We start from the raw sequence: 17,278 nt of genomic DNA on the forward strand, positions 1-17,278 counted from the left end.
CTTGCCTGACCGGCTTGTAGCCAGTAAAAAAATTTTTTCACCCGACCTGCAAAATTTACACCGTGGGTAAGCTCCATGATCTCCAGTCCTGATCACAATATTTAAGTTCAGCAAAATACAAATTCAGATTAAACAAGATTTTAGTGTAAATGTGTTGTGCTAAATGATGAAGTTTGTTCAATTGCAAGAACTGTTTCACAGCATCTTAAATACTTTTTGACAGATACAAGTCAAGACTTGATTTTAAAAATGCTGTTGGTAGATTTATGCAGTTGCATTTCAGGAATTACAACTGATGGGTTGAGATAATCGATGAATCATTATACCCTTATGAAATACCTTTCATATATCGTCATTTGGCCAAAATGATCACATGTGAACCTAACTGTCTATCTGCTTAATGCTATTTATTATTAATCACATAGATTAAGAAGAGTTGGTGGATACTGTCCTATATATATATTAAAATACAATATTTTAGCAGTTGAAAATATGACACTGGTGTTTTAGCTTGGAGGAGCTACAGTAAAGAGCTGAGACAATGTTCTGAGCCCCTGGGATAAGAGCACTTCCTGTGCTGACCTTTTAATGGACTGTTGAAATCAAACAGTGGTGTAGGCATTGGGGAGACATTGATGCAACATTATCTTTCTGGGTTTGCACGCAGAGACCTTTACCACCAGCTTTTACACAAAAATGTCCAATTACATCCTCACCTTTATGGTTTTGGGGGCCACCAGCTCATTACGGCTACCATTTTCCAGTCACCACATTAATCACAGCTCTCCTCAAAGGGCAGCTCTTATTGTGTGAGTGTGTGTGCGTGTGTGAATTCATCCACTGATGTGAGAGTAAGAAACTTCATCACCCATCAGATTCAGCCTTTCTGCTGGCACTACACTATAGAAAGAGGAGAGAGCCATAAGAAGGGATGAATGGTTGTAGGGAGGCGACAGAGGGCTGTAGGGAGGGGAGAAGGGTTGTAGAGAGGGGCAGAGGAATTTAGGGAGGGGACAAAGGGCTTTAGGGAGGGGAAAAGGGTTGTAGGGGGAGAACAGAGGGCTTTAGGGAAGGAACAGAGAGCTTTAGAGAGGGGAGAAGGGTTGTAGCGAGTGGACACAGGGCTTTATGGAGGGGAGAAGAGTTGTGAGGAGGGGAAAAAGGGCTTTATAGAGGGGAGAAGAGTTGTGAGGAGGGGAAAAAGGGCTTTATAGAGGGGAGAAGGGTTGTGGGGAGGGGACAAAGGGATTTAGGGAGGGGAGAAGGGTTTGTAGGGAGGGGACAAAGGGCTTTAGGGAGGGGAGAAGGGTTTGTAGGGAGGGGACACAATGCTATAGAGAGCGGGAAGTGCTGTAGGGGGGAAAAGAGAGTGGTAGCAAGGGGGCACAGGGCTTTAGAGAGGGGGAAGGGTAGTAGGAGGGGACAGAGGGCTTTAGAGAGGGGAGAAGGGTTGTAGCGAGGGGACACAGGGCTTTATGGAGGGGATAAGGGTTGTAGGGAGGGGACAAAGGGCTTTAGAGAGGGGAGAAGGGTTTGTAGGGAGGGGACAGAGAGGTCTAGGGAGGGAACGGAGGGCTTTAAGGAGTGGAGATGGGTCGTAGGAAGGGGACAGAGGGTTTTAGGAAGGGGAGAAGGGCTGTAGGGAGGGGACAGAGGGGTTTAAGAAGGGGAGAAGGGCTGTAGGGAGGGGACAGAGGGGTTTAGGAAGGGGAGAAGGGCTATAGGGAGGGGACAGAGAGGTTTAGGAAGGGGAGAAGGGCTGTAGGGAGGGGACAGAGGGGTTTAGGAAGGGGAGAAGGGCTGTAGGGAGGGGACAGAGGGGTTTAGGAAGGGGAGAAGGGCTGTAGGGAGGGGACAGTGGGAGAATGTGAGTAAGAAGCCACAGAAGAAGGACTCGCCCATTTGCTCCACTATGTCAGGAGGGAAGACTCGGGAGGCGAAGGCCCTGCGGAAGATATCGGAGAACTCCTTGTCCAGGCCGCCGATGCCCATTCGCTCAAAGTTCCAATCAGGATTGATGATAGACTGGCGGGCTTCCCTGGTCTTAGCCTTTCCTACAGGAAGAGGAAGTGGAAGGTACAGTAAATAGAGGGTAGAAGTAAAAAAGAGAATAAGGGGGTAAATGCATGGGAAAAGGCATGCACGTACTGTATGTATGGCGCCTGCTGAAAAGTTGAACTTTTCATGTGATCATTCAACACATCCAAATACCACAAATGTTGCATGAATCAAGTGCTATGATATTCCTGTATTCACCAAATTTTAAAACTTCTTTATTTGAATATATTTATTCACCTTTGTTAATATGCTGGACATCAACATCAACAGCTGAATGTTTTTTAAAATGGTTTTTATTGAACAGCAGAATTATTCACCATTATATGATTGTCACTAAGTGCATTACTGACATGAAAAGCTAGTCTCTATGTCAAGTACTATGACTGAAATATAGTGAAATATAGTGACACTTTTTCTGGTTCACATGGATGATTTGCAGACTGGGCAGTTTTCCTCCGGATTAACACTTACCAACCAGGGTGAGAGAAGAGCTCTCAGCCTTCTCGAAAATCACCTGACTGTTGCCCAGCAACAGACCAATGTCAATCTGCAGGGAGGAAGTACATCAGAAGAACAGACCAGGACAAAATGTTCAGAGATCTGAGCTGAATGTTGACTTTTCAACAGTAACATATTACATACTTGGATATTATTGGTAGCAGCACAGCACAATGGCTAGGCAATTAAATCCTTTGTGTGTTGAAAAGCAAGGTGGAACATTGCTGTCAAACCCCCGCAATGAGAGACTTCCTCTGAACTTTAAACATCCATACCACGGAAATATTAAATGGATATGCAGAATGAGGGCATGTAGCATTCATTGAGCAGGCACATGCAGGCACTTTAAATGTGTGCAAACAGAACTGCTGGATCCTAAGCGTGTGATGCTGGAAGTTCTCTGTACCTTGTGCTTCTTGCCGGACGCTGGCTCCCCCTTGAGGATGCTGGGGTCCATTGCCTCAATGTCCTTTATTAGCAGGCCAAACAGCTTGTCGCAAAAGCTGAATACCAGCTGAAGAAAGAGGAGGTGCAGAGTTTAGATGGTAAATCTGGCTTCTAGGTCTGTTCACCCTGATGCATTGATTTACAATGGCTTCACACTCACTGACAGCATAAAGCATTATTGGTCTCTACTGCTTCTGCACTCAGCATGATGGCTAATTTCCTGAACCATTTCAAATCGTAACAACATTTTTATGAATCTTTGACAAACATATACATTTTTGCTGTAAATATGTAAATTACTTTGTTAACAAACAGGCGTGTTTGGCATTTCTCATAACTTACTCACCACACTGCATCTGAGCAGACAAAAGCTAATATTTTGATTTAATTTTGGGTTAAAGTTAAGAGAAATGTTGGTTAAACCCAGGCCTCTATAGGGGATTGAGTCTGAAGATAAGAAGCTGAATGACAGCAAGCAAGCAAGAGACTCAAGGATCTATTGCAGCAGCGTAGATACACACAGCACTTAACCCTCCGCTTCCCTGGCCTACCCCTGTGCCACGCCCTGCTTGTCACTGTACCTGCTGCCCCACAGTGAAGCTCTGGCTGTTGAAGTGCTGGATGAACTCTTTGGCCATCTTTTCTGAGTCATAGGGGCTGCTGTCCACATTCTTCTTTTGCAGGAAGTCGATCTCAACAGTCATGGTGCCCACGCACTGCTTGGACTTGTCAAAGTTGTAGCTGGCAACTGCAGGGGGTGGATGGGAACATTGTCAAGTAAGAGTGCAAACTACCAGGACTACAGTTTTTGGAGTCTCCATCAACTGTCACCTCTAGAATTCGGCTGTTATTTTGCCCCTATAGGTGGCTGCAATTGCACTGGCTACGTTTTACATGCAAGTGTAGCATTGCCACAAGTGAAATGTTGTTAAAGCACTATATTTAAAACTACTGCCATATTACTAGGCCAAATGTGGAACTGACTCCAGCAACTCTCCATTATGAATCTGAATCACCATTGCAAACTGCCAGAGTGACAAAGGCATACAAATACCAGACCTGATTTCCCCCCAAAATCAACAATGGTTAATTACCCCTAATTGATTTGCTTTTACTCCAGCTCCAGAGAAACACAACCTAGATGATTTGTGAACACGCTGTTCCACGATGGAATAGACATATATGATAATTTGTTTTAAAAATAAATGAAGCTAAGCTTCAAATAAAAGACGCTAGACCCCTGTCAAAGTTCAAAAACATAAATATGAATTTCTAGCATACATCTTGATTGTTTTTAAATGATCATCTGTTTATCACTGATTGCACCGATAACAATCAACGGTTATGCAGAAAATTCATGTCTAAATTTTAATAGCATTTGAATGAATTATTGTTTGAAATGTCATTGACTTGCTATGCGTCTGACTTGCAAGGTCTATCCTGAGAAAATATTACTAGTCTCAAAAAACCAGGTTAAATAAAATTAATGTCCAGTAGCAACGTCCTTTAATAAGGTGGTCACCGTTTCATGATATTCTTTTCTTTAGTCGGGAATATGATTCAGCTGCCAGTTTTGACACCCACTTCATAGTCGATGACAATCCCACATATGAGAGGGAGGTGATAATATAAAATTTCATTACAAGCTGATACCCGACAGCCGTTCACCATGAAATCACATGCAAGAAAGCACTTTGGGCATTTCGTTAACAAGTGCACAGTATGCATTTGCGGTTTCCATCTATACGGATCAGCCAATGAGCACATCTGCTTTAGTGCAAACGATCCAGTAAAAATAGGCAATAACAAAAGTTTATTTGAAAAAGACCAACCGCTCAGAGAAAAATCATTCAAAGCAGGCATTTTCCTGTTCTGGGAAAATAAGGAAAAATCTCTCACTGAGGCACCCTTTGATGCTACCGACTTAAAGGTCCTAATTGATCGTTCTGAACACAGTGTATGTGAACAGGAGCGCATTCTGCAGAATGGCAACTCTAGTAAGGAAGGCTAGTTGCCTGGCAGCCTCACAGAACAAAAAATCTGATAATGCGGACAAGCTTGTTTGTTTGCACCTAAGGTAAAGAAAGAAAATTGCATTTCTGTTTTAATTATTTGTAGATGATTCAATTTGGACCAATTACCATCGGGCAGGTTTGGATTATACTCGTTCCTTCATGTAACAAAGATTCATTTGACAATAATGTGCAGAGGCTGCTGAAAGGAGACTCTCTCTTCGGAAGCAGAAGCCGCAATGTCTAATCACCACGCATGATCAAAGAACAAATGTGCAGCTCTACATTCCCTGTGCCTAACAACCGTTTCCGCAGTACTGTGCCTAATATTGATGACAGGGGGTCTGTACAGGGTTTAGTCAGCAGGGGGCACTAGAGCCAGAGGTACAAAAGAAACAGAAAGGTTACTGTACGGAAGGAATCGCTTCCTCTTAAGCCGAGGCCGCAGGCTGATGCCGACACCAGAGCAGCGTGGGCGACCATCTCCCCCCCTGGTCCCGATCAATCAGCCAGGGCCCTTTCCCTGCCACCCAGGGGCTTCGCTTCTTTCTGTGGGCCATCGATCAGCCAGGCACAAGGGGGAGTACGGCTTATTCAGCTGTGCCTGACAGCTGGAATACAGCATTTTTAAAGACCCTGTACAATAGCTCCCCCCCCCATGTAAATTATAAGAGCTGACTAAGCCGTAAGTTAAAGATGTGAAATTACTTTTAACAAATTCCTCTGACTGGCATGTCTAATCTGTAGTATATATTCACTTCAAGCCCAATTCTGAATGGCAGACCACTAAACACAGGTGATACAGGTTGGTTCAAATGTAAATTGGTTTACAGTTGATGATTACGTCTTTTGGGCAGTAAAAGATCTCGCAATATAAGAACCGCCACTTTAGCTCTTTATACAGTGGATTGCGAAAGTACTCACCCCCCAAGGACATTTGGACATATTATAGTGTTACAATCTAGAACTAAAATTGATTGATTTTTAATTGGGATTTTCTGTCACTTATCTACACAAAGTATTACAAAATTTTGATGTTGGAAACAAATCCTTTAAAAAAAAAAAAATCAACTACAAATAAAAAACAGAAAAGTCTTGATTGCATACGCATTCTTCCCTTTGCTATGACACCTAAATAATCTTTGGGATTTTAAATAATCCCAAATTTGAAGATTCCCCGTAGCACACTTAAATCCATTATTAAAAAAAAAAACAAGCACGAAACTGTCCTGATCCACGGCGCACCTGTACAAAGTGTCATGAGTAAAACATGGCTACCTATATATCTAGCTAGCTATGGCATGTCCTCACCTCTGTAACGTTATTTGTTGTCCTCCGTGTGTCCATACATCTGTATCGGTGGTACGTGCTAACTAGGTCAACTAAAGTAGGCGAAACGCTAACATGTTAGGGTTAGCTAAAGTAACGTTAGGCGATAAAGCTGTGCTTAAAAATCTTGTGTCGTTCGAAGTAGTGATTTTGGGAGATGCACCTGCACATGCGTCCTACTAAACAAAGCACCACCTGCGCATTCGTCCCTCCAAACGGCCCTCTCAGGTCGTCCATGAGGGAATGGGTGAGTGAGTGACCACAATTTGCCACGCATAGCCCACGGCAGCAGGCAGTTGTGCGCACCGTGGGAAAAATGGACAGAATGTGGCACAACCATCCACCAAATCTGTGCGACTGGGCAAGGAGAGTGGTGGCCAGAGAAGCCACCAAGGGGCCAATGGTAACTCAGAAGGAAGCTGTCGAAATGGCAACTATTACACATGCGCTCCACAAAACTGTGCTATATGGAAGAGCAGCACGGAGAAAGTCATTGCTACAAATCCGCCACGTCAAATCCCATTTAGATTTTGCCACAAGGCACGTGGAAGACACAGCAAAGATGTGACAACAGGTTCTCTTGTCAGACCAAAATTGATGCAAAATGCTATGTGTGAACAAAGTGAACCCTGCTCATCTCTCTCAGAACACCATCTCCACGGTGAACCGTGGTTGTGGCAGCATCACCGTTACGGGGCTGTTTTTTATCGGCAGGCACTGGGAAATTTCGGATTGAGGATTGAGGGCAAGTTGGATGGAGGCAAATATTGGAAAACCCTAGAGAAAAATCTGCTTCAGTCTGCAAGAAACATTGGACTGGGGTGGAGGTTCACCTTCCACCTAAACACACAGCCAAGCTACACTGGAGTGGTTTATAAATGGAATGGGCAATTCAAAGCCCAGGCCTCAATCTAATAAGAGAATCTGTGGCAAGACTTGAAAGTTGCAGTTAACCAATGCAGCCCATCCCACTTGAGAGAGCTTGAGCAATTTTTCAAAAGTCACACAAGCCACACAAGCTCACAGAACGGGACCACCAAGTCCTGAAGCGTGTAGCACGTAAAAATCATCTGTTCTCGGTTGCAACACTCACAACAGAGTTCCAAACTACCTCTGGAAACAATGTCAGCATAAGAATTGTTCATCAAGAGCTTCATGAAATGGGTTTCCATGGCCGGACAGCCGTACACAAGCCAAAGATCACCATGCCAAGCTTCGACTGGAGTGGTGTAAAGCACATCGCCATTGGAATCTGGAGCTGTGGTAACATGTTCTCTAGAGTGATGAATCACGCTTCACTATCCGGCCATCTGATAAACGAATATGGGTTTGGAAAAATGCATGGTGCCAACTCAACTGGCCTGAACAGTGCCAACTGTAAAGTTTGGTGGAGGAGGAATAATGGTCTGGGGTTGCTCATCAGGGTTTGGGCTAGGCCCTTTCATTCCAGTGAAGGGACATCCTAATGCTACAGCATACAGTGACATTCTAGAGAATTGTGCACTTACAACTTTGTGGCAACGGTTTGGGGCAGGTCCCTTCCTGTTTCAGACAGGAATGCCAATGCCCCCGTGCACAAAGCAATGTCCATAAAGAAATGGTTTGCTGAGTTTGGTGGGGAAGAACTTGACTGGCCTGCAAAGAGCCCTGACCTCAACCCCATCAAACATCTTTGGGATGAACTGGAATGTCGACTGCGAGCCAGGCCTTATACCCATCATCAGTGCCCAACCTCACTAATGCTCTTATCACTGAATGGAAGCGAATCCCAGCAGCCAAGTTCCAAAATATAGTGGAAAGCCTTCCCGGAAGAGTGGAGGCTGTTATAACAGCAAAGGGGGTATAACTCCATATTAATTACCATGGTTTTGGAATGAGAAGTACATATGGATGAGGTGTTCAGGTGTCCACATACTTTTGTAAATGTAATGTACAAAGCCTCTTCATCAAAAAATATAGTATACAGCAGTTACTGCGAGCACACTCTTGCTGTACAGGAAACAGTGATACATCTTGAAATTATAAAAATCACATGATTATGATGTCACTTCTGTAATAAAAGCCACTGTTTAACCAGCTGTCAAAACTCACTCTACAAATTTTCTCATATTTTCAGAGGAAGATTCTCTGCCTGAAACAATCCCATGTTTTTTGTGTCATTGCACATTAGTCTTATCGTTCAAGGTGCATTACTTATAGAGGGTATGCACTGACGTCACTTTCCCACCGGAATACGCCTCCTCAGTCGGGACTGAGTGGCAAAACATCCTGCGACACGGCTGCCTTTAGTAGAGGAAACTGCAAAACCGGGAGTAAAACAAACAATTATCTGCTTAAATTAAAGGCAGTTGGACTCGACAGTGATCCTTACAACTTACCAAAGAACCAGTGGTCCATGGACATTCAACAAGAAGTTGGAGCTATCGTTTCACAGACTACCAAAAGCTAAAGAAGAGAGAAGCAAATGCATCGCTGCAATTCGCAGAAACAACTCGAATCCAGGCACCGAAACGTGGATTTGCGGTTGTTATTTTGTGTCAGGAATGTTGGAATTTTGGGTAAAATCATACCTTAATAATTTATATGCTTGGCTAGCTAACTCTATCTAACCATCCCCCCTTTGTTTGTAGAACACAAGGCTCATCATCATGGATGTTTTTTAATAAATGCTGACAAAAACGTTACAGTTACACAGAATATAAATGAAAGATGCTAAATATTTAATTGATTAGTAGTCAATACAGTACATAACTTAAGGTATGATTTTACCCAAAAATCCAACATACCTGACACAAAATGACAACCACAAATACATGTTTCGGTGCCTGGATTCCAGTTGTTTCTGCGAATTGCAGCGATCCATTTGCTTCTCTTTTCTTTAGCTTTCGGCAGTCTGTAAAATGATAGATTCAACAAGAAATTGGAGCTATTTGTACAGTCAATCGCACAACAGCTCTTTCCCATTTTAGATGTGTTTTTTGTGTTTTCGCGGCATTCAAACTGACCGCTAACGCTGCCACTCAGTAGTCTTTCTGCCACTCAGTCGGTGTAACGGCAGTGACTTCCACTTACTGTGACGTCATGTGCATACCCTCTATTAATTGAATGTGATGAATTGATGTACTATAAGCACACAGCTAAATGCCTTTGGAGACTGTTGTCTCTGTGACTACAGGATAAATACATTTTTAACTTTGTGACTTACCTTCTACTTCCTGTCCAATGGAAAGGCCAGCCCATTTCCTCTGAAATAAGAAATAGCTCATCAGTGCCTCCTCCACTATGAGCTAACCTAAGTGCCCTAATTCTTGATAGATGGCACTCACAAACAAGTAAAAAGAACAATACATACAAAAATGTAAATCCTATAACTATATACATAAATATGTAATACAAAATATGACATATATTAAACATATATGTATTAAGCATATATGTTTAATATGTCAAAATATACTGTTTATGTTACAAATCATGAGTCACTACTGTTCATATGAATGCCATTTTTAATTACGTTGAATAAAAGTATGTACTTTTTTGACATACTAAATTATTCCTTGTATTTAGAATTTTATAATTGAAAGTGTACGTATACATACAGTATATTGACATACACAACTTAGTTGTTGTGGCTGACTCTGAACATTTACAGCAGCAGTGACTTTTGAGTTTGTAATCAGTTGTATGGGCAAGAAAGGACAGTGTCATAATTGCATAGTGACCCGAGTTTTAAACAAAATCCAAAATTCTTAAAAAATAAATAAATAAATAAATAAAATGGAATCAATCAACCAATCTAAATTCAGGTAAGGGAGAATAAACTTACATTTTTCAGAATTAACAGTCCTGCCAAGAAGGCAATTCTCAGCAGGCTGGGTAGTGTAGTGGTAAGTACAGTAGTACAGTAGTGTTTACTGTACTACTGTACTGGGTAACACTACTGTAAGATGATCAGTTAACTGCTTGACTTCTGTTTCCACTAATGCTTCATAATGATGTAATTATATTTTACAGGTCTGGCTGTAAAATATATTCAGTCTAAGGGGGTTTACTGTGGTACCTGAGTTGCTGCGGTCATGTTTATTGAAGGAGTTGGAGCGGGCAGAAGCAGCAGTTAGTGCAGAGACAGAAAAAGAGAGAAAAGGTGCATGCAGGTAGGCTGCTAAAACAGCTGAAGAGGTACGTCGTGTCCCAGTGTTGCAACATGGCAGAGCTCACGGCCAAAAATATCAAAACGTTACAACAAACAGTTTGAGATAACCTCAATCATGTTTTTCATGAACGTGTCCAGCTACAGTATCTCAGTGCTTTCAAAGAAACCTATTATTTTGAAGGAAAAAAGAACATACTCCATTCATAAAAACTTGAATATCTCGAGATGCTTCGATGTCAGTAAAATGGAAAATGTCAGGACACACTAAGTTATTATTCTTTTTAATTTATCTCAGGATTTGTTACGGTATACAATATTAGTCAAAACTAATAAGTGAAATCAAATTAGATTAGATTAATTGAAAAACAGAGAGCACTACAGTATGCTTTTTTGAAATGTCCAATTTTGACTGAAATACAAATGACCCTCAATGGTTCATCACCACTCTGTCAGCCATTTTGTAAACTAAAAAACTATGTTAATTTTCACCAAGCTGTGGCTGCATCTGATACAACTGAACTTCTTCAGCAGAGATTATTTTCAATAATTAATAAAGACTGACTAATCTTTCAGGAAGTGCAGCATTCTATTCCTAAAAGTCCTACATGTGCATGCATATGTTAATACAGTGAATGGAGGTGTGCATGTGTCCAGTGAAACGGTGCTTGGTGGCTTTCAGATGAAACGACACCACCCACCTGCGGTAAGCTGAAGGCAATGGTGCCTGGCACCACACTGTGGTGGGTTTTTACAGTGAAGACAAACTTGTGGGCAGGCGTGGTCTTGACAACGACATGCCTGCAGGGAATGAAAAATAAGAATGAAAAACACAGCGTGTACAGGTGTGGCTGTTTACATTACTTTACCTTAAGCATGCTAACTTGCTGAAAAAAAAATTTACATTCATGCAACCAAATGGATCAAGGTAAGCACTCGCTTCAAAAGAACACTGTGTTCCACAGAGTAACAGTGAGACATTCAACTCTATGGCTTCCTAAATGTGAGCCTACACAGTCTATGCAACAGGGGGGTCATATCACTCCTATTTTTTCAGATTCAGTGGTGATGCTAACTAGCTGGGGAGTAATATTCTGACCGAACTGATTGCTTGATCTTAAATACTATTAAATTGTACAATACACATCTCAATTAATGTGAAAACACTGACAATAACAAAGGATGGAAGGTTTTGAAAAATAATTTCATCATGCAGCTCTAAACTGTAGTTGAAATTCCAAATTGACTACATTTTTCCAGTTGATGATTAGCATTATAAACATATGGATAAAATTACAGGTCAGTCAATACTCAATGAAAGGGTCACAAGCCAATAAACAATGCACATCTGTCACTGCAAATCAATACCAATCTGAGATGCATCTGCCTCTGTAGATCTAGAGCAAACCTAGTGCTGCAGTGCCAGAGATGGTCCTGGTTTTTGTTCCATCAAAACCAATAAGTATATAACTGGATTAATTTTCATGAATCAGGTTTAATCAAGCTCAGATCGAACAGAACCCAGAAACAGAAACCAAATCACTGGCACAGGACCAGGGTTGCCGACTCCTGAATAAAGAGGATCATCACAAAACATGTCAAACGACCTGGCGTTCACCCCTCTGATGAAACAATAACCCTTTGGTTAACTGACAGATCGGTGACATCAGAAAGCCCCGGTTGCTCTATGCCAAAAGCCTTGATCTGCTGAATCCATATGAATGTAAAACTGGTCTATTGGCTCATTGAACGGGCAGTGAAAACCCATGTGGATGATGAATGGCCACTGCAAAGCAGCGGCATTGTAAAAGTGAAAGCACAGGCTAATATTTCAGGCTCTCTCTCCTCTGCCACAGTGCAGTATTGGCCAGACGGAAAGGTCATGAACTGGTTGCAGTTGATTTTAAACAAAAGGCAGAGCTAGCGTACACACTGCGGATAGAATTATACCTTGTGTGCTTGTGCCTTAAATTCGCAGCCAATCCCATCTAAGCTGACAAGAAAATGGGCATAGCTTTTAGGGTTTGAGAATTAAAGAGACTGCTTTTGCAGCAGACACAAACCACACAGCTGATCTTGGGGGGCCACAGGGCAGTACAAAGGCAAGGGCATCTCGTTTCAGATCATTCAGCAGGAATATTAAAAAGGGGGAGAGTGTCAGAAAGGCTATGGTCATACTTACATCTTTTGGTTTAACAACCATATGACTAATCATACTCACTGCTGTTACGTGCCAGTTTACATGCACATTTGAGAGGAGCAAAGGCCATTCCAGTATGTACAAGTAACAGAATTCACAAAATTAACAGAAGTAACAGAACTCACAACCGCATTTAGAACTGGTCGCTAATAGTTCTAATAATGTAATTGATGTAATGTTGCACAGACTGCTGATTTCCAACAATGTAGTTTGTTGTTCTCCAGAAATGTAGAAATTTGTTGCAGTTCATCTTTATAGATACATTATTGAGCCATGCCTTCTTTGATCCATTTTACCCTTAGTTGATCATATCATGCAGCTGGTGCACAGACCTCAAAGCTGGTGGTGTTCATTGCTGACTGGGCAAGTAGCTCACTGCGCAGGCCCTACCAGCAGTCTACTGGGCTGCTACTGTGCGTTCACACACAGCAATGCTCATATGCACATTTACTGTATTAAACATGTGGTTCCACTCCCTGCTTCAATCGAGCAGGACTAAATAGTGCAGTTATTGCTCCCTCCCAGGACCGTACCGTCTGTGAACTTAGCAATAAAATGAGAACACTCAACCATATCTAGCACTAGAATGAACACAGCAAAAGTACGGGTTCTCATGTTTGCCCATTCGAAGTAGCCTAATTAAAGGCAATAACACGATCTGGCACCTAAAGTGACAGTGAACAAAGATATGCATTGAATAGATACTATTCATTTATGAATAATAATTTCTCAGCTATCTTGGTCAATAATAGATTGGTCAATCGCTCAGGTGCAAGGCCAAACCAATTTACTGCAGGTGCATAAATTCCAATTAGAAATATTTTGGACCGTGTAAAGAATCCTGCACTGCTCATCAATAGGAAAAAAAGTTCCTTCTCATTGAGGTGTAGGAAAAATATTACATATATTTAAAATGTGCCTTGAGAGGAGCACATCATCCTATGAAAAAGAACAGATAAATAACTGCACAGCAGTTTTAGGCCCGAGCTCAGGCTGATCTAGAAATTTCTATGATCTAGTGTTCTGCATTACTATATGGGCCTCTGGTTGCCAAGAGGGACAGTGAATGTTGTTTTCCTGTCCAGAGTTGTACTCACTGTCCGGACTGCAGGTCTTTCTCGCTCACCACGGCGCAGTTTGTCAACGACAGCTCGTCTGTCGGGCATCGCGCGGCTTGCATAGTCTGTAGGAGCGACAGGGAAAGAGAAACAAGAAAGAGTCAGAGCAGTTACCATGGCCTGGCTTCACCCTTGTGTAAAATGTATAATATAGGTAAGATGCATTTTACTCGTGTTGACAGTGACCTTTGTGATGTGCTCTGTAAAGCCACGAACATCACAGGAAGCAACATGTGCAAAGCTGGGAAATGCATTCTAATCAGACCTCATTCACTTAAAACCCCTCATCAGTCCCAATCAAGTCGCAAGATCTCCAGGCTCAGATGATGTGGGCCAGAGAGCTTCCGCATTCAAGATAGTATTTGTAAAGGCTGGATTTACGTTTGTGTAAGATGTCACCTTCTCCAGTGCTGTGCTTCATGATCTGGTGGTCCGGTGCATAAATAGTCACCTCCGTACACAGTAAAATGTCCAGTGTTCATTCAGCTCTAACAGTGTTAATTAAACTCTTGGAATGTGTGACCAAATGCTATCTATTAAGAGTTAAATTAACACTGTTAGAGTTCAATTACCACTGGACATTTCACTGTGTAGCACGTTTGGCAGCCGGCAACTGGCTGGTATTCTGACCAGAGGGGCAGGTGCCCGCTGCCCTGCACAGGCAGCCCCAGCTGCTCACTACTTGATAGCAGTTTCACACTGCTACCATAGGATTCCACAGAGCAGATGCATCCCTTGCCGTGTGGCGCATACCCCATTTTTGATGTAGTTTGGCTGAGGTCTGATGCCTCACAAGTGATTTCTGTTGCACATACCAGAAATGGCTTATTCACAAGTGTACTAAGATAGTAGTCTTCAGTTAAGAGTATTCACATAATGATAACTTCATTTATACAGGAATTTGCACTTTCCATAAAAGGACGCAGGCCAAACTAATAATAAAAACAATTACAAGTACAAGTAACTCTAGCCTAAATTAGCATGTCTTTAAAAGAGACTGAGTTGAAAAATAGTTAATGTTCACTTGTGTACTTCTCCTAAACTCAGGTAAGGTGTCCCCTAGGTCCAGAAGGCTAAACAGTCTATTGTTTCTGAAATAAATTCCAACCAATGCCACTGTCCTCCCAAAACTAAAAAACTAACAAAGGAACACAGTCATCATGCAACCACATTGGAAGTGGATGTCTATACATCTGCTGAAGTGTCAAAGTGTCAAGGTCAGAGTAACTCGGGAGTAATCCCTCCTGTTCTGCCTGGCAGTGAGACACAAAAAATCCCTGTTCCGAGAGCCCAGCTGCCAGAGCTCATAACACAACCACACATTCACATCCTCAGCACCGGCACTTTCGCAAATTCAATCAGACCTCAGGGCTCCTGCCAGTTTCAACTCATATCCCACAGAGGCCCCATGAGAGGTGGGGGAGGGGACTGCAATGTAATTCACAGCAGCAGTGCTTACTGTGTCAAGACTACTGGCACACATTTCATTATGGGACAGATCGACTGGTATAAACTGCCACCCAAGTAGATGCAAATTTCCAAGTTAATCCCAAAGGGGCAATGACCAAAAAACATTAGGAAAAATACATATAACTAATAGAAAAGTATTCAGAAATATACAATGGGAATTTAAAAAAATTTTAACGGCAAATTTTTATTTGCAAAATGGCAAACTTAAAAAAAAAAAATATATATATATATATTTACCTGTGGGCTCTGTCATACCCAGCTAATGACCAAGCACATGCGTGAGACTGTAAATTGAATCCAGCCTACTTTCATAATAAAACCCCCAACCAACTGGTTCACCAACTGCACCAGCAGTTGTGCAAAACGTGATGCAAAAAACTAGCATTTCCTACACTACATTTCAATTCATTTTCCAAAGATCCCTTTGGCAATGCTGCTGGTTATTTTAAGATAAGGTCAAAATAGCCCTGAGCACCAATACAAATCGATGAATATACCATTATTATTCCTTATAAGTTACTCTGGATATGAGTGTCTGCTAATTAACAGCAATTGTAATTCTATTTTTGAAGTTCACCTACTATTTTTATTTTTACTTTTATTTTACAATCAAGTAGTTAAGGAGAAGCGCTGTGCTAGAGGGTGCAGACAGAGCTAGAGGAGGGTAAAACACAGCAAGTAGGCCACACGGGACATGACATTTTAAATTTCTTGGTCAGGAGTTCAGCTTCCAAGCCACTCCTTGCTGTTAAAACCCTCATTAGGCCAGATTTTGGAGAGTCCCCTGTGTCAGAGCACACAGTTGGAAAAGCCAGCTCAAGACACTTTTACTTAAACAGCTGATCTCCGGCATATTCATGTTGTCTCTACAAATATAAGGGAGTTCATTTCAAATACGTACTTCTGAAATAAGAAAATATGGACACTGACCGAAAAAGTCATATTTTCATACTGAATTCAGAGAAGTAAAAAAAACTATTCAAAATACAGCCTACTGTGTAGAGCCATAAACAAATTTTAAAAATGTGAATGCTAACTGCACACTTGATCATCACTGAATAAATATCATTACCCTTATGAATGGATGTATTTTGTCAATGATAGCTAATTTACACACTTCTTGGATCATCTGTTTAAATTTGGTCAGAAGCCAAAGATTACCTTGCATATACAAGTGGAGGCTTAGCACAGACACCTGGCTCCTGCTCTACCATGCAGATTGGATTAGGACAAGCCTTACAACTGACCATGTCACTTGAAGCTTTACATGTGGGCATCCTTGACATTGCACGATGAAGGGACATATTCAAACTGCAATGTTCTTTTTGTTTTTACCTTTCCATGAAATATCCATAAAAACAAAAATGCAAGAAAATAAAATGCAAATATTTAACAGTGCAAGTGAAAAGTTTTGCACTTTGTTTTCGTGGCTTTTTTCTTATTTTCTTTGTTTGGAGTGCAAGTATCCTTTTGGTTTTTATGGACAATGACTTCATAGCTACACACCCTTCAGCATAAGTGCTACTCAGGTACAGATATCACTTTGATTTTGTCTTACCTTTCCACGAAAACCATGCTTGTTCAGCCTTTTCCTAATGGTGGGGTCATGAACTCTGTGTTGGCAGAGGCCTGTAGATCCCTGGATGTACCTTTAGGGTTCTTTGAAATTTCTCAGCGCATCATACGTTCTGATCTTGGGGCTAATTTGCTGGGACGACCACTCCTGGAAGACTGGCAATTGTCTTACATGTTCTCCATTTGTAAATGATCTTCCTCATTGGGGAATGATAGCTTCATATTGTTTGGAAATGCATTTATATCCCTTCACAGACTGATAAGCAGCAGCAATTGCTTCTCTGAGAACATCACAGATATCATCTTTCCCCTCGACATGCTACACAAACCTGTTACACAAACTTGAAATAACGAAACCAAAGAAAATGGCAACGTAAAATTTGTGTGTGCGCGCGTGTGTGCATGTGTTATGAGTCACATA

The 17,278-nt window shown here is 41.7% G+C and overlaps 1 protein-coding gene across 3 annotated transcripts in view; it reads right to left on the reverse strand.

Moving 5' to 3' along the window:
* LOC118220129 (vesicle-fusing ATPase) overlaps nt 1-17,278 on the reverse strand; it is a 61,758-nt gene that overhangs the window by 27,541 nt on the left and 16,939 nt on the right. For 2 of the 3 annotated variants that reach the window (XM_035403772.1, XM_035403771.1), the window contains exons 2-8: nt 13,792-13,877; nt 11,196-11,295; nt 9,550-9,589; nt 3,585-3,751; nt 2,963-3,070; nt 2,530-2,605; nt 1,899-2,054 (exon numbers count right to left, since the gene is read on the reverse strand). In XM_035403772.1, the coding sequence (XP_035259663.1) occupies nt 1,899-2,054; nt 2,530-2,605; nt 2,963-3,070; nt 3,585-3,751; nt 9,550-9,589; nt 11,196-11,295; nt 13,792-13,877 (733 nt within the window). Of the gene's footprint in view, nt 1-1,898; nt 2,055-2,529; nt 2,606-2,962; nt 3,071-3,584; nt 3,752-9,549; nt 9,590-10,404; nt 10,413-11,195; nt 11,296-13,791; nt 13,878-17,278 lie in introns of all 3 variants that reach the window. The other variant, XM_035403773.1, reaches the window with a different exon arrangement.

The sequence above is a fragment of the Anguilla anguilla genome, chromosome 2 (genome assembly GCF_013347855.1).
Source record: "Anguilla anguilla isolate fAngAng1 chromosome 2, fAngAng1.pri, whole genome shotgun sequence".
Taxonomy (NCBI): domain Eukaryota; kingdom Metazoa; phylum Chordata; class Actinopteri; order Anguilliformes; family Anguillidae; genus Anguilla; species Anguilla anguilla.